Genomic DNA, 27,695 nt, shown 5'->3' on the forward strand with positions numbered 1-27,695 from the left:
TTATATTTAAGTCGTCTGCTTAACAAATATGTGCCGAATTTGTTGGTTTTATCATCACCGTCACTCTCCGTTACGGTAGGGACTGGTTTTGCCGTGTTCCGTCCCAACCTGCCAACATCCGTCCTGCGTTATTGGCCACTGCAGAGCGTAAGAAGAAACTGCGCCCGTGTTCCATCCCAACCTAACAACATTCGATCTACGTTATCTGCCGGGGCTGCGGGCCGCGGCCGCTCATGGCGGGATGGATCTCCTCCAAGCTCAAGGTTGCAGAGACGTTCCTCCAACAGGCAAGACTGACCCTAACACATCCCTTATTTCGACATCCTCCCCATTTACCAAGTCCAATTATCCCCATCTCTTCGATTTTATAATCTAATCAGATCGATCAGCAAGCAGCCGAATCTCTGGGCAAGAACGTCGGGCCCCGATCCCCATCCAAGGCACCGGGCAGCAGCGACGAGATCCCCAAAAGGACCGACTCGGCTCTTCCCCTCAAGTACCAGCTCCCGAAAAAATCGCCCCCGCCGCCTGATATCGGTCATCCGCGCGGCAAGCGCCTAGCTGCCGCCCAGCCGCCCTCCCCCGCCACTGATCCCGATCCGGCCATCGCCGACGGCGACTGGACCGAGCTCCTTGGCTCTCCGAAGCCAGCCAGCGCCGCAGCCCGCCCCGATGGCGGCACCACCAAGAAACCCATGGCCCGCAAGGGATCTCGCAGCGCCCAGAAGCTCGGAACGAGACCGAACTTTGCCGTGCCGGAAGGCGAACTTGTTATTAAGGGTCCGTCTCGGGAAGAAGAACGAGAACGAGAACCCCCGTCTTCTGAAGTTCCATCCTCTCGAGGATCATCAGATTCCAGGCAGGGCACACCTTCTCCAGAAGAATCTATTAAAGGAGGACCTGGATCACGGCTTTCTCAGTTGGAGATTCACCGGGGAGACGTCCGCACTCTTGGCCTAAGGGAGATGGATTCGCCATCACGAGATGATAAGGAGGTGGTTGGTGGTGATGGTAGGAAAAGTAGTGGCATTGCTGAGGGAGCGCATCCTAACGTACCAGTTCCGAGGAACTCGGACACTCCTGATAATTCAAGGAGTTTTTTGGGGAGCAGTGATGAGTCTGAGTCAGGGAGCAATTCGTCCTCTACATCAGATTCGGAAAATGAAAGCAAGAGGAGGGCAGAGAGGAGGAGGAGGAGGCAGCAGATGTTGGCTGAAAAGATGAAGGCGATTGCTGCTGAGGCCATCAAAGAACGCGAGAACATTGTCGCCAGATTAGAGGGTGAGAAGCAGAGCCTGGAGAAAATACTTGTGGAGCGGGAGAAGAAACAAGCAGAAGAGGTTTTGTTCTCCTTCCGCTCTCTGGTTCTTCTAGTATTGTTAGTTAGAATAGCTAATTCATAATAAAAGATAAAAACTTATCCTGGCTGGTAGGCCCATAACAATTTTACTGGAGGTGGATTATGTTTGCTGAAAAAAGTAGTTTCAATCTGTACCTTTTATGCATTAACAATTTCAGGCACCATGAATTTTCACATTTCGTAGTCAAGTTAATGATCTGAAATTGGTTGAGTTATGCATAGTCTTAGGTTCTATATACTAGAATATTATATCAAAGAAGGTAATGATGCTGAACAATCCTTTGAATATAATAGAGGATAATGACTAAAAGTGATCCTTTTCTTTTATGTTCACTCTCAATAATTGAAACCTCGTAACCTACAACCTATAGTATTTATATGCAACTAGCCAAAATCCACACTTTGGCAATATTCATTGAGTGCATTGAAACATCTAATCTAGTTCTATAGTTGAATTTGTCATCATTCTTCAATCTGCAGTCAGCATTATGATCTAGAATTGATTATGATGTAATTTAGATTCGTACTTTACTTAGGTTTAAGCAATTTATTTATTTTCAATGACTTGTTTCTTTAACTTTAGGAGAGCTTAGCTAGACATTTTATATCTCTTTACAATTTTTGGACTCTTTGGGGGTTTTTCTTTTTCTTTTTTATGGTTAAGTTTTGGAGTCTCATTATCAAAACTTTGTGCTTATGAATCCTTCTTTATGTCTAGATTTGGTGAGGAAGAAGCTTTTTCGTAGTGATCATGGCTGAATTCTAAAATAAAAGATGGCTTGAATCTTCATATTCAAGTTTGGCTTTTCTTGCTCTTATTGTTGGGGATAATGGTGCTTCTCATTTGTAATGCTGTTAGTTTAGCATTGCTATTACACAATAGTCAAGCCATTAGCTGATGATAAACAATCATGGCAGTGGATTCTCCTTATTTTTGTTGTTCTAAAGGAAAGTAGGGGAACAAAAAAAGAGAGGGAGAGGGAGCTTACCGCAAGAAAATACTTTTCTTCTTCAAAATCTCTAAATCACACCATTTGGATCCTCTCATGGTTGCATCAAAGCATACTTAAGTGACGTTGAGACACAACCAGCCCAAGACTTTCATGATCAGTCTACCACGTAAGCAGGAATTTTTGACAAAAGTGTACTAGAATAGGGCCCTTGATCATTGCAGGTATTGAATTTCCTAATAAGAATCGATATCTAACCAACTCAAATTCAAACTAATACTTTTGAGTTTTGAGGAATTTTGAACTGGGACTTTTAAAAATCTTATTTAATTTTCAACTATTAAATGAGTATGAAAATGCAATAATACTAGAATAAAGAATCCTTGAATGCCTCTACCGCTGCTTGGGGCAAAAGTTAATATCTATGTGCATGCATATCATATCCAACATGTACCACATTTGCACAGCCGTGAGCATAATATCCATGCATGAGTATGTTGTGTGCAAAATGGCCTCGACCTAACTCAACAAATTGCCATGCATGAGTATGTTGCGTGCAAAATGGCCTCGGCCTAACTCAACAATTTGAAAGGTGTTGATTAATCAATGATGTTACCTAAACACCAGGCACGAGGTGCAAGTGTCTACATCTCCTAAAGTGTTTGACACTCTAAAATAGTCAGACGTGGGTATAGTTTCATATCATACAATGTACAAAATGTAATCTCTCTCATAAAAATTTAACAGATTATGAGACCAAGTTAACTATCTAATGTACTTTTTGTGAAATAAAACTTGTACTTATGTGTAAGAAATGATGCTTCATTTCTTTATGAAAGTTCCTTTGATGATATGAAACTCTCCAGAAAGATCTGCCAGATGCCAAAACTCTTTGCTGTAAGCTGCTAACTTCATTTTGGGACCTGCCATGTGATTGTCATTGCATGTTGTGTTGTAATTGAGTGTCAGAAAATGTAGGTGCTCTAGGATGTCTAAAAACTGAAGTGTCTAGATTACATTATTGAGTGATGGATTTTGTGCATGAAATTATGTGACAAAAAATTATTGTTGTATGGTGGACATGAAAGCAGGCATCTTTTACTTCTAAGGATTTCTTATTGCTGATAGTTGTATGGAAGAAGGATATTTAGCTGTTAGAATTGCTGTTGAAAAATATGCAACATAAGACCATCTAGCTTCTCATGAATTAGATTACTGGTCATGAACTTTAAGAACTGTGCTTGATACTTCTCTTGACCACTTCTAGAAGTTCAGGGTACTTTGCTGTCATATTTGACTGTCTAAAAAATAAAGGTGAAATGCAATATGTCTCCTCTGCCTTGTGTTTTCTAGCATTTACTTTCCAGGTTCTAACATTAATTACTGACATGTTTATTTCATATTTTGATTAGCAATCTTATATATGCATTCATTTCTCTGTTCTTTGTGGTCATCAGGCTTCAGAGTTACAGATGAGTATGATTGAAACCTTAGAGGCTGTAGAGAAGGAGAAAGAGAAACATAATAGTACAAGAATGGAAGCTCTTGCTCGCTTGGCTAAGCTTGAGGTGTTTAGTTCATTTGACCACTCATTCGCATCTTCTGGTTTTCTGTATCTGGAATTGTCTCAGCCCAAACTCCAATCCACTAATTATAACCATCTGACCTCCTTTATAGATAACTGTAGTTACTAGTTGTAGAAGTTTCAGTAAATGCAGATATGAGAAATTGGTACTCTTTACTAAACATAAAAGGTGTTGCAGGCTACAAATGCAGATCTTGCAAGGTCACTTGCAACAAACCAATGGAATCTAGAAATGGAGGTATTTTTTCTGGTCTCACATAAATTATATAATCATTGATCTATGTCTCTTAATTCAGTTTTTTTGGGGCATATTCCTTCCATATCAAGTTTACTCTTCTAGGAATGCATTGCATTGGTAAAAGGATAATGCATTGCATTGGATTGGTAAAAGGATAATGCAACATTGGAATATTCATGTACTCCTTGGACAAAGAAAATTTTTGCCCCAAACATAGCTTGAATTAGAAATCACTTAATTATCACAATTATGTTTCTAAAATATGTCGGTGAACACTACTCAACACCACACTTTCTGGAGTCTCAAGGTATGGTGTCTCCACCTTTAGCTACCTTGCTGCCTGGATCTTCTTTCCTTAACTAAATCATAGCTCCCATGGGAAGTTGAAGGCAAAAGTGAAAAGGGAGAGGATAGGCAGATGCAATGATAGAGAACAAATTGCATCCATCAAGAGGCTAGCCTTTACTACGTTCACCTCAAAAATGGGCCGGAGGGTGTGGGCGGAATGCTGTGCGGTTCACCTAAGTAGCTGCTAATGATCCCCTCCTAATCCTCTTAGGAGGGCAGGCATCTAGCTGAATAACAGTTGGCCCCTCTTTTTCTTCTATTTTTCTAAGGGATGGTGGGTCCCCCTCTTGGCTCCTAAGTATTAAAGGAAGGACCAGCAGATCCTTCTTAAGCAAGGTCCAATATGGGCCTAAAACACCTTTTAATATATGACATGGTTTGATGAAACTAATACACTCTTTACAAACAACCTATGCCTTACAACGTTCCAAAAACTAAAGTTGAGTCTTGATCTATGTATGTACTCTAGGATCCCACCTAAGTGCACTTTCATGGGTTGTGGAAAATATGTCATTAGCATATCAGACCTCCTACATTGACTGGATTTGATATGTCGATCAAAGAGCCATTAGGTTTAAGCAAGATTCACTGTGCCAGCACCATATAGGACACTACCACACCGTACTGGGCATTACCTTGGCATGGGGGTTGTACCAAGTGTTGATATGCCAAAACCAACTCATATCCACATTGTATTGACGTGGTACTAGTGCAAGTATGGAAACCAGGATTCTGAAACTTTGGATATAAGCATCCTACAAATGGGTATCCCAAGAAACTCCCTAAGAATAAATGTCTTTTGAAATATTAGTTACTTTGCATGACAACCATCTTTACAATGTTCCTTCATTGTGAGAATTCGTTTCGATCCTTCGAATGCATAGCAATAGCAACAATACCATGATAAAAATGTCTTTTGAAATATTAGTTTTATGGTTTGATAACGCTGAAGAAACTTTCTCTTGATTAAGTATTGCAAAACTATAATATAATGTATATCTACTTTTATTAAAAAAAAAATCTATGAAAACTTTCTGAAATCACAATGGATAAATTAATTGTCTAGTTAATACTTATCACCTGAACTGGCTATTTTCCCATGTCAGTTAGTGATTCCCTTGTCGAGCACCTAATATGTCTTTGGCATAAGTTTTGTTCACCCAAGAAGGCACTAAAAAATGAACTCCTATATTAGTCTTCACAGCCTGGCCATCAAAGTCACTATAACCTGCGGTAGTCAAAATGGATCCCTTAGATCTTGACACATGCAAAGGTCATAAGTGTATTTTGATAGCAAAGTTTGAACTTGGAAGTAGACGTGCTTTCTAGGTGGTTTATAAATGTACCATGGCACACCAAAGTGCTGATACGTTGTCTTTTATTGACAATTGTGGTCATCTAACATAATAAGGAGCATATAAATTAGGTACCCTAACCTGACCAGCTGAAGGAACAAGTAACTATAACCTCAATTTTCCTTGGTTTTCCTAAGCAAGTTGCCTTAATGTTTCCCTTGGATCTTAGTTACCCTTACGCCTTTTCAAGCATTTCATGCCATCTAATGGACATCCAAATTTGCTTGGCTAGGGCTTATACATTAAGTCATGGCTTTGCCAGAGCACCATCTCCAATATTAATATGTGTCCATTGTGATAAATGGTGTTGGTTTATATGCCTTTTCATGTATTGCCACAGTGGCACTATTCTTGTGCCCATTTATGTTATCCACTTGATGTATGAGTGGGTTACCTTAAAAATCATGTTGATATCCTCCTGATATGCATATTTTCCCTTATCATGCTGACAAGTATCGCGTGCTAGCATTGAAAGATTCACAAATACATTAAGATGGTTTTGATTGGCGCACACTAGAATACAATTGAACTTGTTTTAAAAATATGAAATGATGTTAATCAAGGATCAATGTGGCAGCACGGGGGCCCATATTGGTTGCTCGGTGGTATGGTTCAGTATGCTCTTGTTCTATGCTGGACCCATATTGACAAAGAAGAGAGGGTGGGTGAGAGGGAGAATGGGAGAGAGGAAGAGAGAGAGCGGGGGAGGAAGGGAGGGAGAGGGGGGAGAAGGCCGATGGAGGTCTATGGAGCATGGCTCGACATGGCGGAGAGGCCGAGGGAGAGGAAGAATGGGAGAGAGCAAGAGAGATAAAGAGGGGGAGGGAGGAGGGAGAGGAAGGGACATCGGTGGAGGGTGGTGGACGGCCGGTGGAGGTTGGCAGAGGGCCACGCAGGGTCAAAAGGGGTGCGGAGGGGTGGAGGAAGGACTCCACCCTCTGGTTCCTCGGTTCTCCTTTTTTAATTTTGATGAATTTAAGCGAAGTCGGCATCCCCCATCTTTTTCCGGCTTCACTTAAATTTATCAAAATAAAAAAGAGGCCCCCTCCGAGACACTTATTTCAAATGAAATAGGGAATCGGAGGGTGAAGCCCCTCCACCCTTCCATGCCCCTCTCCGGCCCTTCGCAGCCTCCACCGACCTCTGCTGGCTGTCCACCACCCTCCTTCTCTTCCTTCCTCTCCCTCTCCCTCTCTCTCTCCCCTTCTTTCTCTCTTTTCTTCTATTTCCTTCTACCTCTCCCCTTCTTTCGCTGGTTTCTCGGTTTGTAGGCTAGAACTGTTCCGATCAGCCATTCGTATGGATCGGTGTCCCATGAACCGAATGGTTTGGGATGGTTCCACTGATGCTGATTTTAATTTTTAAACTACTCTAGATATTTATTTAAAACAACTTAGTATAACTATTAACTAATCTATACAAAGTTAGGATTATAAATCAATAATGCTTGCAGTTTATCATGTGCATTACATAGCTTTCAGTAATTTGTCATACAAATTTGCATTAGATAACTAGTCTATGCTTTAATACCAAGGTTTGAAAAATCAGTTTTAGTTTCAGTTTTAGCCACCTCCATGGAGTTCAGTTTTGGCAATTTTCTGAAGTTTTCCTTCATGTTTGGGAGTTCCCAAAAAAAAAAATCAATTAAAATTTGAAGAAATGAAAAAAATTAAAGAAACCAAAGTTATATAACAATTTGGAGTATTTTGTGTTATATAGTTCTCTGTTGGTGTAGTTTTGTCAATTATAGGCTGAAATTGATATCCCATATAATTGAAATTTAAGCATCATAGATACTATGACTTATTCACTTCTTGAAAATTTAATCCTTTAAAAAGTCATTTTGTTGAGAAAAAATGAAACTTTTTAATGCCTATTAGCATTCATAACTCTTCTACTTTTTACAACTATGATATCTGCACAGTGTGTGGGGAAATATTAAAATTTTACAATTAATTTTTTAGAAATATAAATAATGATATATATAATAATTAATGGAGCTATTCTGATTCAATGTATTACTCGTGAACAAAATTTGACATGCACAGGAGAAATAAATTGTTTGACATTTTACTATATTGATTGTCATGGTAATTGAAATACAATTTTATTTCAGTTGGGCCATTTAATTCATGTTGATTTGATGCTAAACTATATGGTTCTTTCAATCTATGATAGAAAGAAAATCAAAGCTTTTAATTGCGTCTATAAGCTTAAAAGGATGAAATTGAAGAAGCAATCCATGACCTTTTATGCAATCATTCAAATTAAATGATAAGTCAAAGAAAGGAATGACTTTTTTCATCAGAGTCTATGTGACTATGCCAAATACAACCTAGATGATGTAATTGTCTATATTTTATTTATTTTTTGGGCTATTCTCTCTGAATAATTAGGTCATTGATAGGTTCAATTTGTGCATCTTAACAATGGTTCTACTTTCTCTAACAATAGTCTTAACTTTTCCTCCTAATTGATATCGATTAGGATTTGTACAGTGACAATAATAAAATAGAGTCTAGATAAATTAACATATTTTTTGTGAATTGCTATCACGTGAGATTTTTGTGATTTTATAGACTAATGCCTATTAGGAAAATTAAACTTTCTTTTCGCATGCATGGGTGAGGAATATGAAAACGAAAAGAAAACCCTTTAAATGTAAAATAAAGTAACAAAAAAAAATTGCTAACCATCAAACTAAGAATCAAGTAGGAGAATTGGACAGTCTAAAATATATCACATGTAATATTGTTAATAAAATATTCTAAATGATAGTAAAAAGAATGGTTCAGCGGGTTAGGTTGGTTCGGCTAGAAAACCCCCTTGCCAAAGGCTTGTCATGGTGTTCGAGGGTTAGGGTTTAGCCCTCGACCTTCCCTTCCTCTACCTCTCCTCCCCCCCTCTCTCTCTTCCTACTAGGGTTAGGGTTAGGGTCTAGCCATTGGCCCTCCCCCTTCATCACTCCCTCCTCCTTGTCCCCACCTCTCTCTCTTCCTCTATTCATTTTGCCTCCCCCCCTTCTCCCTATTTTTGGTATATCTCGGAACAATAGAGTACAGATCCATACTGTATCAAACTAGTCACTAGCCGGTATGACATTTGGTACTGGTTCTGTGAACTTTGATAGAACCAATCAAAAAATAGTAAGTCAAACCTTTTCCAATTACTGAAAGCAACCAATATCAACTTTAGAGTGTAAATATAAAGTGTTCTTTTAGGTCAAAGAAAATAACTGAAATATGGAGCTTCATAGTTTAGAAAAGAAACAAAAAAAACAATGGCAAGATATAGGATCCATGCATGATGCTATGATAAAGGGATTGGAAGGTGCCATGAGGTTCGCTTAAAGTCCTTACGATTTTTTGAAACCAAGCTAGGAGAGCAGCAACTCTAGAAAAAAACAACAAGACAAAGTCCTTTCAAAGGCTTGTCATGTTCCCCTTTAAAGCTAGAGGTTTCATGGAGAAGCCCTTTGCATCAAAAGTCAAATCTCTTACCTAATCCCATCTAACACCTGAAGTCTCTTTTCGAAAACAAAAACAAAAAAAATTACTATTGCATGTAGGACCAAGGTTTTAAATTCCGTGGGATGGAGCTATTCCGATTTTTTCATAGAATGGGATGTGCTACCACCCTATCCCGATAGGAGATGTCCTAAGATGTCCCGATTGGAATGTCAGGATGCTGGGTGGATGGCTTTGTACTGACACATGGGATGGTATCCCATCTCGATGTCCCGTGGGATGTTTTGCTGAGACTTTAATCCTTGCATAGGGCTGAAAGTCCAAAAATATCCAAAAGTTGTCCTAAATAAGTCTCGATCAAAACTAGATTCCCAAAATGATGAAAATACTCCTTAGAGTGAACAAACCATAGAACACCCCAAGATCTCTACTTTGACTATTACCAAGGTTCGCTGAACTGCCTTGAACTGGATGTGGTTTGGGGCATGCTGAACTATATCAATGGCCTATCAATGCGGTTCGAGCATTCGATTTAGAGCACCGACGAAAATGGAGCGAGGAAGAAGGTAAGAGAGGAGAAGAGAGAGAAGAGGGAGGGGAGGGAAGGAGAGGGAAAGGCCGTTGGTTGCCTACGATGGCCCATTGAGGCCGTCGAAGGGCTGATGTGGCTTTCGGGGCTCCTCCCTTCTTCAAGAGAGGAGATTAGAGAGAGAGATGGAGGGGGAAGAAGAGAAATGGAAGGGAAGGTAGCAGGGAGGCCGTTGGAGGGAATTGCCAGCTTCACTGTGCATTGTGTAAAAAAATTTATGCGATGAGCAGGGGAGGGTCACTCCTATTTCGACTCCATGGATGCTGTAGGGTCGATTTCAGCGGTTTGACGGCTTCAGCGGCCATTTGCAGCCCTTCGGTGACCTCCCCACCATCTTCCCCTCCCTCTATTTCTCTCCCTTCCCCCTCTCTTTAAATTTCTATTCTCCTCTCTTGGAGAAGGGTGGAGCCCTAAAGGTCTCGGCGGCCCTTCGAGGGCCTCTACTGGCGTCTCCATTTGTCTCCCTTTCCTTCCTCTCCCTTCCTCTCCACTTTCTCTCTCTTCCTCTTCAGCTCTCCCTCTCCCTTGCTTTTATTTCCGTGTCGGTTCAGATCCGATATGATGCCTAAAAACAAAGAAGAGAGATCAAGGAGAGAAGAATACTAGATGAAGAAGCAGAGGGTTGATTGGCTAAATCCTATACTGCTAATGGAGCAAGAGAGAGGGGGAGGCTAGTTGGTGATTGCCGGAATTGAAGAGGAGAGAGTGAGTGGCGTCTAGCGGCGAAGCGAACAAGAGAGCCTTGAAGACTCTTAAACCATCAGGGGGGGAGGGATTTTACAAATGAACCAATTCGAGCAGCTGAACCATCTCGGCAAGGTGTTGGTATAGTTGGGTGTAGGCCGAACCACTTGGTTCGGGTCTGCTCGGCAATCGCTTGTTAGTAACTCTTTTTGCATTTATAATTATTATGTACATTGTTCTCCCTGGGTTAGAGAGAACTCACCTTTGTGTGAGTTGCCTTGGCACTTGTTAGTGTCAATGTTCATGAATTCCTCTTCATCTATCCATGAATCCTCATGATTAGTTTACCTGTCCACTTGACAGCACGGATGTGGTAGCATGTACCAGCTCTAGTCTCAAGCTCTTGCACTTGTGACGTGCTTCCAACCTTCTTCCTCTTGCTGCATATTTGATCCATTTTTTCATAGCTTGTGCTGCTCAATTCATTCCCCAAATCACCATATAGGCATAAAGACCTGAAATATTGTAGGAGATATGTCTAAAGCATGGGGAGGTTCCACCTCATAGGCATTTTCTCATAACTTGGGTAGAATTTTTCATGGACCAATCTTTTTGCTCTTCAGTTTATGGTAAGTTCTAATGGGAAGCCTTTCCTTTCGAAGAAAGACCACAATGGTCCCCAACCTGGTGCTTTTTGAACCTCCTATGACAAATATTATGCTTCCTTGTTCTTTTGATTCATCTCCATTAGCTTTCGACAGACCTCTTGGATCTCCTTTAAATTTCTGCCTAGGCAAGTGTTCTGCTGGTTTGGTATGTGCATAAGATCAACAACATAATTTGGAAGTCAACCATGCACAATCTCAAAAGGACTTTTCCTTGTAGACCTGTTTCCAGAACTGTTATAAGCAAAATCAGTTTGGGCCAAAGCTGAATCCCACTATATTGCCCTCTGCAAGATATCTCAATAGATTTTCCAAACTCTGATTTACTACTGTTTGGCCATTTGTTTGAGGATGATATGCATTGTGCTATTGTAATTTAGTAGCCGATAACTTCCACAGAGTCATTCGGTAAAGGTAAAGAAAATTGGTGCCTTGATACATGTGATAGCCTTTGGTATACCATGAAGTCTAACTACCTCCCTGAAAAATAGATTTGTCATATGGGTTGGGTCTAAAGTCTTCTTTCCTGGAATGAAATGTGGCACTACAGCTAACCAATTAACAACAACAAACATGGAGTCCAAACCTCTTGCTATTCATGGTAAATCCAACACAAAGTCCATGCTAACTTCAGTCCAAGGATCTGTAGGAGCCAAAAGAGGACTGTAAAGACCTGTGTTTTGTTGCTGTCCCTTAGATTTCTGGCAAATATGATATCAATCAGCATGCCTGTAGACATCTCACTTTAATGCGGACCAAAAATACCTTGCTGCCATCATTTTCAATATTTTGTCCCTACCAAAATGCCCTCCTAGTTCTCCCCCATGCAGTTCATGAATCAAAAATTCCCTTGGAGAACTATAAGGTGTGTGGAGTTAGTACTTTTGAATGAATACCTATCATTAATGATAAATTCCGCAATTACTATGCTGTCTTTAGCCTAAAGTCTCAAGAGTTTCCCCAAAATAAAGATCTTCACCGTTCCTTGATCACCTTCAAGAGTAAATTATCATGCCTTACAAGGCTGGTCATGAAAATTAGGAGATCATCTTATATCGCAGTTGTTGAAACCACAAACCTCAAAAAAGTCCAATTTATCTACCATAAATGAGCACTTTTGCTATAGTTGAATTATAGCTGATCTTGCTGTAGAAGAAACAACTCTCAGATGTTCAATATAAGCTTCTGGATGCTTGCTATAAATTAGAATATCATCAAAGTAAACCACTACAAACTTACCAATGAAGGGTATAAGAACTTGATTCATGAACATGTTGAAAGTACTAGGTGCATGTGAAGGGCCAGATGGCATAACCAGCTGGTGATAGGGCCCCTCCTTTGTTTTAAATATTGTCTTCCACTTATCTCCTTCCTGAATCCTATTTTCGTGGTCCACTTTTCCAATCAATCTTCGAAAAGACTTGAGAACTAGATAACATATCAAGCATATTATCCAACCATGGCATAGGAAATCTATATTTGATTGTTATCTTATTTATACCCAAACTATCCACATACATTTTCTGAGTTCCATCCTGCACGTGAGTAAAGCTGGTATGGCTCAAGGACTTATGCTCTCCCAAATAAAACCTCTCTTAAGAAGTTTAGAAATGGCCTTTAAAGTTTCTCATGTTTCTTTCGGCTCATTCGGTGATGTGGAATACTTGTAAGGGCAGCTGTAGGTACCAAATCTATATGGTGTTGTATTTCTCCAATGGGAGGTAATCAATTGGGTAGTTCTTTAGGCATGACATCCTCGAGTTCATCTATTAACTTTCGAGCACTTTTTGGTACTGCATGGGACTTGATTTTTTCTTTTCCAAACAGCACATCTACAATTATGCTCTTTCACTCCCTTCAACAAATCTTTGGGATTGCTGTTGGTAGTAGAGCTTTTGAAAGTAGATCTTTTACAAAAAGCTATTTACTGTTTGGTAACCACATTTATAAAGTACTTTAAAACTTTAATATATGTTTGGTAACTAAAATAAAAAAGTACTTTTGGTATGATAAAATGACAATAAAAGATATTGCATAGTATTATATAGTAGAGAATAATATAATATAATATAATATGATATTATATATTAAAATATTATTATACTATATAATATTATTATCATATAATATAATGTAATATTGTAATATAATACAATATTATTATAATTATAATATAATAGTTATAATATAATGTAATGATAGATTATAATATAATATGATATATTATATTATATTATTATTAAAATATTATTATGTTATATTGTATTATTATAATAGATTATATTATATGTCTATAACATAAATATTATTATATTTTAAAATATTATTTTATTGTGTAATATTATTATCATATAATGTAATGTAATATAATATAATTATAATGATGATGTAATATGTAATGTAATATAATATAATGGATTATAATCTAACCTAATAATAAATTATAATATAACAGATTATATTATATTATTATAATATAATAATATTATATTATTGATAAATATTTTTATATCAAATTATATTTTAATAATATAATAATACTATAATAGATAATATTATATATTTATAATATATTATTATATTTATAATATATTATTATATTATATTTAAAGTATAATAATATAATATGATATGATTATGAGATGTATTAGTAGGTATTTATGTCATTAAAAAATTTTATTTAAATCAAAATAGATTCCTGTCTTTGGCTAGAAAGTATTTTTGGGAAAAGCTTCATAATATAGCTTTCTCCAAGTAGACCTTTTCAGCTTTCTGGCAAAGACAAAACAGTTTCTCGATTTTTTTATCAAATATCACTGTACCACTTCAAAGAGCTTTCTGAGGGCCGGAAAGTGCTTTCTGGTACTCTAAAAGCTTAGCCAAATAGGACCTTAGTCAAGTTCAAAAGTGTAGTAGACTCCCCTTTCTCCCTAGTAAAGACTTCATCCTTCATTGGTTTCAAAACACTTCTTCTCTAATGAAAGAGTATAATTATTCTTTATACTGTCATGAATAATTCGTCAATGATATCACCTAGGATGGACAAACAAAACATGATAAGCATCCATGGAACCACATCACACTACATTGATTCTTCAAAATAAGTGCTAATTTAGAAATTCACAAGTTATTTTGAAGATACAATAGCTTCATTCCCTTTGTTGAACCAAAGAATAAGGTAAGGCTGCTGGTGTTTCACTATTTTAAGCTTCAATTTGTTTATCATCTCTCGGGCCACTAGATTTTTTTCACTACTCCCACTATCAATAATCAAATTACAAACCTTTCTTCCAGTTGTGCGGCAAGTTCAAAAGGTGTTTTTACTAAGCCGATCTTGTTTACCTTTAACTAGTGGTGTATTCATAGATCTCTAGACAAAAAAGTATTTCATTCACTGTGTCTCCTTCAATACTTCTTCACTATCACAAGCCATATATATATATTTTGCCCTATATATATATATTTTATTCTCATTTTTTCCTTTTAAAACAATTTTTTTGATGGCTGACCTTGCTCCTCTACCCAACCTGCCTCTTGGGACACTAGATCTATGTCCAATTTCAGAACACCTGCAACATTTGATCACCTCTTGAATGGGAGCATTATTTCATGCTTGATCAGTCCTTACACATGAAATATTTGCTTTCTAGCTAGGAGTGAAGGAATAGGTGCTTGACTATCTAGGGTAGAACTAGCTAACTAACTACTTGGTGCATTGCTGCGATGTTCATTCCCGGGCCTTTTGGAGGAGATGACTTGAGCTTCAACTTTAAGTGCTAGCTGGTATCACCTACCTTATAAGGCGTTGCAAGTTGACTTCATCTTGTATGGCTAATCGGAGTCCATTCACATTACTGGTTGACCTTTTGTGATTGAGTTTCAACAAATTTACTCCTCAAAATAGTCGATTAAACTCTTAGGTACACTCCTTTACAATCTTGTCTCCATGCTGTAAATTTTGAACCCTTTAGTACAATGTTTACTCAAAGTCTTGAAAAAAATATTGAGTTTTTTGTTTCTCTCTTATCTTGTCCCATCTTTTGATTTTTTCCTTCATTTTTCTTTCATTCTGATAGCTTTTACGCTAAATAAAAGATGGTATCGTCAACTTCCTTTCTAAGATCACCATACTCTATGGTTTACCATATTGCCTCAAATCGTATTGATGCTTGACGGCAAATTGGAATGGTTTGCCTTGTTGGTATGGGACGAGGGCTGAACGGCTTCGAACCGGGTGATTCGGAGTAGCACCAGGTACACACTGGTCGGTTCGCACCACCTTGGTGCCTCCCGCCTCTCCCTCTACCTCATGTGCGTCGCATGCCCCCCTCCCCCTCCTTAATAATTGACAAGGGAGGCTAAGAAGGCCTCAGCCCAGTTCCATCCTTTTTTTTATGAAAATCTTCTAAAAATAAAAAAAAAGCCCATGTCTTGCCAAAAAAGCCCAGATTAAAGCTAGATTCAGGCTAGGGCTCTTTCCCCCTTCTTATTTATTTTTTCTAGTTTAAAGGCCGAAAATGGCAAAAGAGGGAAAATAGGGGTAGGCCATGCTAAAAAGTTTGATTTGGTATATGCTATGGTTGATCTACACAATATCACTAAAGTCATAATTTTCATTAGCTCTTCAATTTTTTAAGTTAAAAAATATATTTTTGGAATAAAAAATAAAAAATAATTGTCAGTTTTTATAAAACCAAAAGCGTGATTAGGGATATGCATGCAACTCTCTACAAAATTTGGTGTTCATTTATTCAAGTTTGGGCATGATTATGTGAATCGTGACATAGGCCCAAATTTGAATAAATTTGAATAATAAATGGTGTTTTGTGCATGCCCATGAGGAGAGAAAAAATGTGGCATTCTAGGTAGGGTGTTATACCAATCCAGAGCAGTTACCTAGTGGACCCTAGAGGGATCATGGAGGCTTATCGAGATATGGACCACTTAAAGAATTGGTGTAATGCTTATTCAGAGTATTATTATGATCTCAACATCTTCGAGTCATATCAACACTCCACCAGATATTAGATGTCGATATATATTTTGTACTTCAATACATTAAAATCCATTCAATATTTCAATTTGTTGTATTTTGTATATTTTTACTTATAAATACATTGATTAGTCATTTGGTCTACTATTGTTCCATTTTATGATAACAAAGATCAAAACAGGGTTAAAATGAGAAGTTGACAAAGAATGTCGTTACAATTTTTTAACTACAAATCAAAAATAAAGAGAAAAGAAAAAAATTGAAAAGCATAATAAGATATTGGCGTATTGATTAGCTGACCGGCATGCATTGGTACAGTACCAAACTGATATTGTATCGTACCGATCTGGTATTGTACCATACCAATGGCCAATTAGTATGGGTCTTGGTGCCAATTTGGCTCGCCTTGCTATATTTATCCTAGTACCGGTTTGGCTAACCTTGCTATATTCCTTTGGATACTACAAAGCACGCACAGTCCAGTCTTCTCGTTGTGGTGTTCTAGCATTTTGCGGAACATGTTTCTAAATCTGATCTGCCCCTATCAGCAGAACTCTCATTTTCTCCTTCAAATGCTGAATTAACATCACCATCTGATCCCCCAACATTATCATTTGTTGATTTTTGTTACCACAATTACAAATAAGTACTTAAGCAACTAAATGAGTAAAATTTTGGATCTGATCTTGAACTTCCGAGATATCTCAGTAGAAGCCTAACTTCTGCCTCAGTGGCCATAACTTGTTCCACCTTTGCAGCCATTTATGCCCATACTTTACAGCACCAAAAGAAACATAATAATATACCACCAAAAGGGTAGTGCTTGTTTTGTTACCAATTTGAAGCCAACTAAAGACAAAAAATCAGCTGATTTTATTTATAATAGAAATTACTAAGTAGTAAATAAGCAATGCTTTTTTTTGGTGAATAATAAACAATGCTTTTTAGAAGTCAAAACATAGCATAAGTGCAGAACCAGTCCAAAACAACAACAAAACCATTTTCCAACTAGTAATAGCAACCAATATTAACTTTTGGCTGTGTTTGGACTTTGGATGCTACATAGCTAACCACCCCTTGAACAGATTTAACCATGGGTATCTACCACCTAACCAGCTTACCAATGAAACGAATGAAGTTATTCACTGTTTGGTAGATGCTCGCTTAATGCACCATTAGTGCCATTTGTGCACAAATTATGTTGTTTGGTTGGAAAGGTGGTTACGAACTGGTTAAGGCCAATTTTTGCTTCCATGAACAAGAATATGCCCGTATGCGTCACGTAGGGAAAATGGAAGTACCGCTCCCCTTATATACAGGTATCCGCACATTCTTGCAACCATGGGGGCCAAATTTTTTTCTTTTAACAATATGAGCAGCATATTTTAATCTACATTGAATTGACACGGATAAAGTAACATATGATATTGTTTTTTGTCAAGAAACATGGATCAAGTAACATATGATATTTTTTTTTTGTCAAGCAACATGGAAATTTATCCCGATTCATCACATCGCTCTCTTATTGAAAGCATCCCGAAGCATTAGGAAAAGAAGGAAAAGACAGTTGAGGGGGGGGGGGATGCAAAGTGGAACCTAACAACAACTTTCTTAGGTATGAAGGCAAAGATGGAGCTGGGAGTATGGCAAGGAGCAAGCTTTGACTCCAGCCTCTCAATAGATATGACCGAGCCCTAGTGGAGCCTCACAATAAGCCCTGGCTGATTGAAGGCTGCACAGGTGAGAATGGTTGTCATGAGTCTCAAGAGGGTGGCAATGGAGCCTGAGGCCACACCACCCTATTGGAGAGGGTCTTAGGTCCACGACTCATCTGGAGGCAGAAAAGAATAAAAATGCTATTGGCTGTTTGGCCGGCGACAAGGCCTGGGAATACACCATAGGCTCCTCTAGCTGCTGGTAGGGGCTGCAAAGAGCTGGCAGGGGAGCTCTACCAAATCTAAAGCAACAGATAGGAGAGAGAGGCTGCAGTGAGATGTGGAAGGAGAGGTAAAAAGTAATGGTAAATAATGGCTCTCAGGGGTAAAGATGAAGGGGAACATAGGGGATGAAGGGTCTACTCCCTGGCTAAAGTTATATCACTCTTTGCCCTAAAATAAACTTAGCATTGTAAGTATGACCGAATAAGTCTATCCACCATTTTCTGGGTGGTGTCTCATTGGTTAAACGAAGTTCTCATACCCACCAATTAATGGGCATTGAAACACAGCCTTAAAGTACAAAGATCAGTTAGATCAAAGAAAATACCTGAAATCTGGAGCTTTACAGCTCAGAAAAGAAGCAAACATAACAGCAAGATGGAGGACTCTTATGTGCAACACAACGATGGAGGGATTGAAAGGTGTTGTGGCCTTGATCATCAAAACCCGTCCAATACATGGAACCTTTGAAACCGTTGTGGGGAGAGCAGAAACTTTGGAGAAAACAACTTCCAAAAGCCCTTCACAGGCATCTCAAGACCCTTTGTAAAGCTGGAGTCTTCTTGGAAAAGCTCTATCGCAAAAGTCAAACACTCACCTAATCTTATCTTTCTCACCTCATGTCTCTTTTCAGACACTCTAGTGATATAACTACCATTACAGATAGGACCAAGAGACTAAAAAGACCCATAATCTATATCCCAAATAAGACCTGACCAGAACTGAATACGAAAATAATGAAAAAACTCTAGATTAGAGAAACCATCAGAACACCCCCGAAGCTCTTCTGTGACTCTTAGAATAGTATAAGCGACTATTTATGTGTTTACAATTATTAGTTTTTATCATCAAATGCCATAAATCGAATCAAAATGCTGTATCATGCCATCGAAGTTCTTCATTATAGAACGTGGTGATACATAAGTAGGAAATCTCTAGAATGTTTGGTTTTGGCATCAAGGCATTGTAGTTGTCATAAATTGTATTTAATGGTGCAAATCATTAGTTTAGATGTTCCATCATTCGTTTTGCACCATTGAAGTCTTAGATTTACCGAGAGTAACAATTCCGCTCTCTCCCCCCTTCTCATGTGGGTGTAATTAGGCAAAACCAATGATGTGCCATCTACTTTAAGCACCGATTCTTACTCATTATTTGGAGCAATTAAAACTTGTAGAATTAAGTAATCATATATTTTGCAAGTCCTTTACCTTTGCCTCTAGTGGACACGCTGTGGACAATATAAGTAAAGTTGATATGCTATGATGTTTGGTAGCTATATAATAATGAATCCACATCATTGAACATGATTTGCACATTTTAGAGCTTATGTAAACCAATATCCAGCAATTTGTACGATTTTAAATCATTTACTGAAAGAAAATTTTTCATCATCCTATAAAAGATGTTTATGTGTGATCATAGAATGCAGAGCTTTGAAATCTCCTGAACATGTTTATTGTTTTAAAATTTTAAGATTTTTGTAAATCATATGTTGTGGTGTGGAAGGGTCTATTGCTTATTCTGCATTAATATGATCTGGTCGTAGTTGTACTTATATGATTATAACTCTCTCTCTCTCTCTCTTATGTGCACATAAATGTGATGATGCATGTGCACATTTTTGTAAACTACAGCATGGTATTATAAGTCACACAAGTTGTTGACTTCTAGGCATCCAGTTACAATAACCTGTTTCTCATCATCTTTTATGTGATGATCATGAAGCTTGGTTCCTTTTGGTTGTTTGGGTAATGTTGAGTTTCATTTGTCAAACAACTTTCTGCCTTATTTTTTCCTCGGATGGCCTCTGGTTCTGTGTAGCTTAATTCCTATTCTATGATCAAAAAAAGGTGTTGATTATTCTATTTGAGAAATGTGCAAGCTAATCATTATGTTATTCTTACATGATTTCTGCCTTTTTTATGGGAGAAAGGTGAATCGGGTTGCTGAACTTTGGCAACAAATTGAATTGAAGGAATTGACTCAAGAAGGTGGATCTTTTCCTACATCTAAAATATTTGCATTGATAACAGTGTTATACTCGTGTTTATATTCATTTAGTGCTTGTTTCATAGTCTTTTCCTTTTTCTTAGTCATAATAGTCTCTTATTGTGCTACTTATTTTATGCACATGTGGCATAAATCCTGCAATGTTGTTGATTTAGTCCATTCTCAATTAAATACAGTACAATTGAGCCATAACTCTATGCAGCAAGAAAGTGAAAGTGAGCGTCAACTATATGCATGTAACTTATTTTCAATCATTTTCATGTATTAAATGAAATGATGGGTTATGTGCTTACTAGATACCTGCATAATTCATTTCTTAAGTTATCTTCTTGAAAGCTTGGAATTCTTGATATGTTGCCATGGATTGAAGAGTTGGTGCCTATAATCATGTTAATTACTAGTTGGCAGACTGTGTTGGCACATTGCATGGCACTTTCTTGGCAGGGACATATATAGTGCAATCACGTTGCAATAATTTTTTTTGTTACCTTTTAATGATTTTTAGTGTTAAATCTCATGAAAATAATTTTAAAATTATGTAGTTTGAATAGAAAAGATTGTAGGGTTGTAGATTTGGCCCTGCTGAACAATATAGGTGAAAAATCAATCAAAATGGGTATCATTTGTCTTGCTATATTCAGATTTAAGATGTTTTCAGAGAAGGATTATTGGTGGAACCAGGACCTCTCAAAATGACTCAATTGGATCTTGGGGTAATGTGCTAGTGCATGAGCCGCTGTTTCTCCAGCTTAAAAATAACAAACAAGATGTACCTACTCACTAATTTTGAGTTATCATTACTTCTATGCTAACTTTTTTGCTTATGAAAATACATGGAAATGGAGGGTGGCCCAATACCTTGCTAGTTAATGTAGCTGGCTTCGATTTGTTAACTTCCACTTGTTTCCAGCATTGTGTATTGAAGAATACCTCCAAAATTGTTGGAAGCCCTCCAACACACTTCACCCTCTACGGAGCCACAAGAAAAAATGGTGCCTGCCAAGAATCTCAGTATCAAGCAGTGACAACTGCTGGTTCAGCATTGGTTAATACCACTCAACACTGAGGTGTTAGACCTGGTTTTGGGTGCTGGGTGCCAGGTTCCAGTTCCCTGTCAGCATGACACATGTTGGCTGGTACCTCAACCCTTGGGCAATAAAAATATAACTATCACATTGCAGTTCTTATTTCAACCAGGATCTGAAGAGAAATGGTTTGAATCATGTATAAGGCAGTTGCGTGATGTGATATTTAAAAAATTGTTAGCCCCTATTGTCTTGGTTTATATAAACCAATATATGGTGAGATATTGGCTGAGATTTCTGTCTTTATGATGCCAAGTGATATTTTGATATTTCGGTTGTTATATATCATATGAGATCTCAGGATCCCCATCTCCCATTTGATTATCTCCAACTTTCAATCTCGGCTAAGATAAACTAATATCTCTGTTTATCTTTGTATTTAGCATCAGTCATACCCTAAGATGGCCAAGATATTAGCATTTAAAAGCATTGTGTTGCATTTGCTCATAGAAACACAACCAGTTTGAAACCTTTTTTTTAATTCTTTTGTGCCTATCTGTGTATTGGGTCAGATTCAATTTATTTCATGACATAAATCTTGTAATAGTATTTGATCGCAAGTAATTAGTATTAGTTTTCCAGTTAGAACTAAGATAGGTTATAAATCAAATATCCGGTATCATTTCTGAAAACCCAAACAGGAAATTTTTGTTTTGCTCTTACATTTTCCTTTCTGGGTTTGACTCTCTGTATTACCTATATTGCTGTGCAATTCTGTTTTTCCTTCATTCTTTGTATATTCACCTTCTTAGCTTGCTTCTTTGTTAATTATTTTTGTTTCCTTTGGTGCACCTTAGCAACATTAGATGCATGCAACCGATCTGTTATAGTTAGAGGCACAAAGTAGGGACTCACTCAAATTGAAAAGTACAAGTTAGCATTGCCTATTTACATATGATATCACTCTAAGGTTAGAGATTAACATAGGCTCTGCCATCATCTATCTACTGATACATTCTACTATAAATATGTCTTCTTCCATCTTATGCTGCTCAAAAATGTTAGGAAGTGCTTTTCAATTTTGACTATTCGCGAATGTTTTTGGGGCAATGATTTCTTTTCCACTTACAATATTGCAAACTTGATCTCATGTTATGTATACCCTTTGGTTGAAAGGAGTTGAGTTCTGTTAGATCATGAGGCTGTTGCCTACTGTATTCAATCTTAAAAAGATGTAACTGCTGAAGTATATCTTTGCCCTATACTAGTACATGAACAGTATATGAATAAACCTTTCTTTTGCACAGCATTTTGTTTGGTGTGTCTTATAGAGTTTGCTGGAAAAGCAGTTTTCACCAATTATTGAATTATCAAGAGGTATTATAATGAAAATAATACCAGAAACTGACATTTTTTATTTTTTTGGAAATTTATAGATTGTTTTCTTGCAGATGCAATTTTTTAAGTTACTTCTTGCCCGTATATGTGCTGAACATTCATTTTAGGGATATCAGATATATGGTATAATAAGCAGTAGTGCCCATGTGCCCAGATGGGCTGACATCTAATATTTACAAGAAGTAAAAACTTATCTATTCAGCACAGCAGAAAAAGTGATGTAAATAACTTACTGCTTCTTTTCGCTTTGTTCAGAATACAAAAGGAAGATGTCTAAGACCCATCAGGTTGCCTCCACTCTAGATGAAGTAAGCCATCAGCTGCTTTTGATATGTAATATTCTGGAGTCTGGAAAAGGGCAGCCTAATACACAAGGCTCCCACTATTGCAGATTTGGGTAAGCAGCCTTACCCAAACATGTGGGAGAGGCTGTTTCTGTTTCTCGGACCCATGACCTCCAGGTCACAAATGGAGCAACATTACCGTTGCACTATTACTCACCCTCTAATATTTTGGAGTTTGGACTCTTTATAAAAGGAAATATTGATCTGAAAAATACCAATTAGATTTTAAGTTTTCCAGGTTGGCCATAGAAAATGCTCTGATTTATATTTCTAATTATTTTGTCATATTTTATCTAGACAGATTCCTTGAGAAGGTCTCAACTCGAACAAGAAATGCTTGGTGCAGAGTTCTCTTTCATATGTGATAAAATTGTGAAGTTGAAGGCCATGGTAAGTTATACATATTTCTCTAATTAATATTTTTCTAAAGCAATCTAACACATTCAAAATTTCATATGTATGATATGTGGTGACATTATATACAACCACTAAATTTTATATCTGGGAGTATCTTTCAAAATTTTAATTGCAAAAGCATTATTTGACCATATAGATGTGCGTGAAACTTTAATGGCTTGCATGATACTTCAATTATCCACTGTTGGGGCCAATTTCCCTATGTATCCTTCTTATTTTCAAATGTGCATTCTATGTTATGTGAGGATTATACAAGAGATAGTCATCAGTCTATACATACAAACATGCTTATTACATATGTCCATGCATTTACTCAAGATAGTTATCAGTTTATATATAAAACATGCTTATTACATATGTCCATACATTTACTCACAAGTACACATTTAGGAGATCTCTGATTGTGGCTGTTGATTTTTTAGATATACCTAAACTGTTTGACCATTGAGCCGTAAAAGATGCAGTTATGAAAGGGTTACATAATTACTGAAGAAGATTCTCTCTCTCTCTTTCTCATCCACTTTTTATCTGCCCATTTAGGACTAATTTTATTGTTCTTTTGTTACCTCAACCTTTTTCAAGTATAGGTGTAATTTTTAGTAGGAACCAAGAAGCTGACTCCAAGTGATATAAGGCTGTTGGGCATGAAGGCCCATAACGTAGATGGTTTGCAAGCATAAATTTCGAATCATTAAGTCATATTTAGCTTTGCCACCAAAAAATAATAAAGGTTCATTAAATCAAGGCTCTAACAGTGGTTTTGGTATTAATGGCTGATTGTGAGGTGATGCCTTACTAGTTGTTCTCAATAACTAGGATGACCATATTTACAATGTTATTCATGTCTAGATAACAAGGTCCAGAGAATTGCAGCCTTGGCATGTAAATGTGTGCTTTCATCATATGCAATGACTTCTGGTTTGCAATTTCATTCCTAATGAAATATCTTAATTAAATGATTTATATTTTCAATGACTTGAAGTATGGCTGGATGAAAAAGAAGCCTTTATCTTTTTATGGACTCACACTATTTGTATATCCTCAAGCACAATGATTTTAACTGAAACTGAAATGAACCTTAATGTTTTGGCCTAAGCTGCTGATATTAGTAGCAGATCTGGAATCTGTTATCTGAAAATCCAAAATTGGGTAAGATGTGGTAAGATTGGTTGCTGTATGTTCGACTGATTTTGGGTAGCTATGGCCCTTGATTTTGGATGCATCATAAATATTTTAGATCTTGGCTAACAGAAATAACCTTTAGAATATTTTAACTTTGATGCCCCAATCCAAGATTAGCTCTGCGAAAGTTATTCATCATCTGTTACATTCACAATCATTGCAAGCTTTGAAGCGCTTCCAAAGAATTTCCATTGCTATTCTTTGACATTAGAAAATTCATTCAAAGTAAAATGTTTATTTTGAAATTTATTGTTCTCTGTCCTAGCGAACAAAAATAGGATGCTCAAACAATTATCTAATTTATGTACACAAACTTGTATGAATTCAAGGTTAATTTTTTTTCTTTTTCCTTATTTTTTTGGTTTTGGGACACTAAACAGGATGAAATTTATAAGTTGCATTTGCAATCGTAAGATGATTATCTTTCAGCTATGGAGTTTGTTTTGTATATGAAAAATGCATATCCTCTTGTCATGAAAATGATTTTTGATGCAGATACTCGGAATAACTGTTTCACCCTCATGCATGTAGATTATTGTGGCAAAACATTATACTTGTGCCTTGATCTTAAATATTTTTCTCTTGGTTATTAGTTGTTTAATCATAATTTTGCATTGACATGGTATGCTTGAAGCTAACTTATTAGCCTCTCGATTTACATTGTGAAGGCAAAGAAGTTAGAAGACAACATTGAAATTACAAGAAGAGAGATGCTGCATCCAACTGAAGTAGAGGTTGAACTTAAAAAAAGGCTTGATCAACTCACTGATCGCTTAATTCAGAAACAAACACAGGTCTTTTCCCTATAGAAACTTCTTCCTATTTAGATTGGAGTTTTGAATTCTCATCGATTTTACAAATTTTACTGGTTTTTGAGGCATTATTTCTCAAATTATTTAACTTCAGTATGGTTGTAACTGTACTACTAAAAGTGAAAGTTCAATAACAAACATGCTGTATATTCTATTGTAGTTTCATTTCTCTTAATCTGATAGCTCTTGCTTAAGAAATATAGGTTTCTCTACTTGGTGAAATTTTACTAATTTTTCCTTGTTAAAATTCTTTTAATATACATGTAGTTGTATAATTCACTATTATAAAGGATGAAAATAGAATTTATATTGTATACTTTGTTAATGACAACTGAAAAATGCACGTTTCTTCTTCTATCCTAGAATCTATATATCTCTACCAATCTAATAGAAATAAGAGTACTTGCATATTTATGTTCTTGATAAGTCCCGTTTGTGGTGTAAGAGTAAATTCAAAGAGTCCCAATAAAGATTGTTATCATCCACTTAAACCTAGGTACAACAAAACATCTGCGACCTGAAACAATCATGCGAGTTTTAAACATAGCTCTTTGCATGCTGAACTGAGTCGTCCATATTTATTTGTTTTCAACTACTCTTTTAAACATGCTGACTTTTATACCCACTAGGTTGAGTCTCTATCATCTGAGAAAGCAACACTGATGCTGAGAATGGAGGTGCGTGGATATTAAGAAACCAAACTAATTATTTTCTATTGTCTTTCCAACTAATTTCATTATGAATTGTCTACTGTCTATTCAACTAATCCAATATGAACCATCCTTGGCAGATGGTTTCCAAGTTGCTTGATGAAAGTGGGTTGTCACTGCAAGCAAATGATTTTGCAGACTATTTAGAAACTGGTTTAGCCAATTTATCAGCAAGAGTTGATATTGAGGCTGGGACATGGCAATTATCAAGTTCGGTGCTAAATCCAGCACTCCATGATAGAATGAGAACCGGGCAGCAGCAACTAGGATCTGTTCTTCGGCAGTTGGATGCTATCTTCTCTGCTGGTGTCGTCTGTCTGAGGAGAAATCCAAAGGCCCAGATCTGGTCGCTGCTTTATCTTTTGTGCCTCCATCTGTGGGTCATGTATATACTAACCTCGCATTCCCCAGTGTCAGATAGTGCTAGACCTGGTGCAGTTTTCTCTTTAGAAGCCATAAATAAGACATCAGGTTCCTGATGTCATACAAATTTGCTGCTTGTTTTCTTTATATTTTGTAATGTTATTATTCTTTAGGAGCAATTATGTTGTCAAATGAGATCTCATTACCGTTCTTGAAATGGAAATATGGAGGAATGTTGTGTTGTGAGGTTCCGTGGTATTTGTTGTCATCTTAGGTTTGCTTTGATAAAAATGCGATGTGTAACTTCTGGCTAGCTTTTGTTATGTCTTCTTGGTGGCTGTAAAATAATTCACGAAGTTGCTCGGGCCTGCAGCCACACGCATCCCTTTTTTTTTTTTCCTTTTAAATTTCTTGAGGTGGTTGTTCACACCAATCTAATATGAATATCAGAAAACAAAATGTCCCTTAACATTCTGAAGGTTGATATTTTAATTAGTCCACAGGCATCAACCGAGTGTTCAGCGACAAATGAGGTAACCCAATTCATCATCCTGTTTGTTTCAGGGTAAACATGCTTGTTGAAGAAGGTATATTGCTTTCTAGCCGGTTTCCACACATCCTACAGTAGGAGAGAAAGAAAGCCCTCTTAACCTAACTTCCAATCCAGCCGATCATGATCATTGAGTCCCCCTCCACAAGAATGGACTCCGCCGTTAGCACTTGTCAAGCATGCTTGGCAGAACTAAAATTGGATTGAATATCAATATATTTATATTTATTTTATTTGATAAATATAAATATAAATATAGATATTATTTTTATGTCAAAAAATTTATATCTATATTTATTTTAAATAGGTACAGATGCAATTTGAATATCGGAAGTATAGATATAATTACAGATATAAGTTGGATAATTAAATTTTATAATTACAAAATCAAAAATATTACTAAATAAATAATAAATTAAGTTAATAGCATATTTATATAGTTATATATTTTTTATAAAAATTAATAAGATTATAGAAAATTATATAGGATTACAGATAGATTTGGATACGGATGGGATAGTTGTCTATTTATATCTATTTTTTTTTGATAGATATGAATATATATATAGATATTAGTCAGATTTTTAAATTTTTATCTATATTCAGATTGATTCAAATATAAAAATAGATTGGATAGATATTATCCATATCATTTTCATCACTAATGCTTGGTGCTCTCTTATATTGCTTTTAGCTCCATCCTTGGGATT

At 36.9% G+C, this 27,695-nt stretch overlaps 1 protein-coding gene across 2 annotated transcripts; it reads left to right on the forward strand.

Annotated features, from left to right (window-relative positions):
• Nucleotides 1-79: 79 nt before the first annotated feature.
• On the forward strand, nucleotides 80-26,686 carry LOC105035224 (golgin candidate 2). Of its 2 annotated transcripts, XM_010910698.4 has the most exons (10): nucleotides 81-287; nucleotides 381-1,340; nucleotides 3,768-3,878; nucleotides 4,074-4,133; nucleotides 20,108-20,165; nucleotides 22,863-22,915; nucleotides 23,249-23,341; nucleotides 25,219-25,344; nucleotides 25,992-26,039; nucleotides 26,153-26,686. In XM_010910698.4, exons 1-10 carry the CDS (start codon nucleotides 234-236, stop codon nucleotides 26,549-26,551), a joined length of 1,962 nt encoding a protein of 653 aa, XP_010909000.1. In that variant the 5' UTR covers nucleotides 81-233; the 3' UTR covers nucleotides 26,552-26,686. The 2 variants fall into 2 exon arrangements, with proteins under 2 accessions (XP_029117714.1, XP_010909000.1); XM_029261881.2 differs by lacking the exon at nucleotides 22,863-22,915 and having other exon boundaries at nucleotides 80-287; nucleotides 23,253-23,341.
• Nucleotides 26,687-27,695: the final 1,009 nt, after the last annotated feature.

This window comes from Elaeis guineensis, chromosome 3, assembly GCF_000442705.2.
Source record: "Elaeis guineensis isolate ETL-2024a chromosome 3, EG11, whole genome shotgun sequence".
Classification (NCBI taxonomy): Eukaryota; Viridiplantae; Streptophyta; class Magnoliopsida; order Arecales; family Arecaceae; genus Elaeis; species Elaeis guineensis.

Bases quoted from the DNA above. Each gene is read 5' to 3' on its own strand.
- LOC105035224 (XM_010910698.4), top strand. From the start codon at position 234: ATGGCGGGATGGATCTCCTCCAAGCTCAAGGTTGCAGAGACGTTCCTC. The intron at 3,879-4,073 runs GTGTTTAGTTCA...AAGGTGTTGCAG, and splicing joins CTCGCTTGGCTAAGCTTGAG to GCTACAAATGCAGATCTTGC. The intron at 4,134-20,107 runs GTATTTTTTCTG...TATGGGAGAAAG, and splicing joins AATGGAATCTAGAAATGGAG to GTGAATCGGGTTGCTGAACT.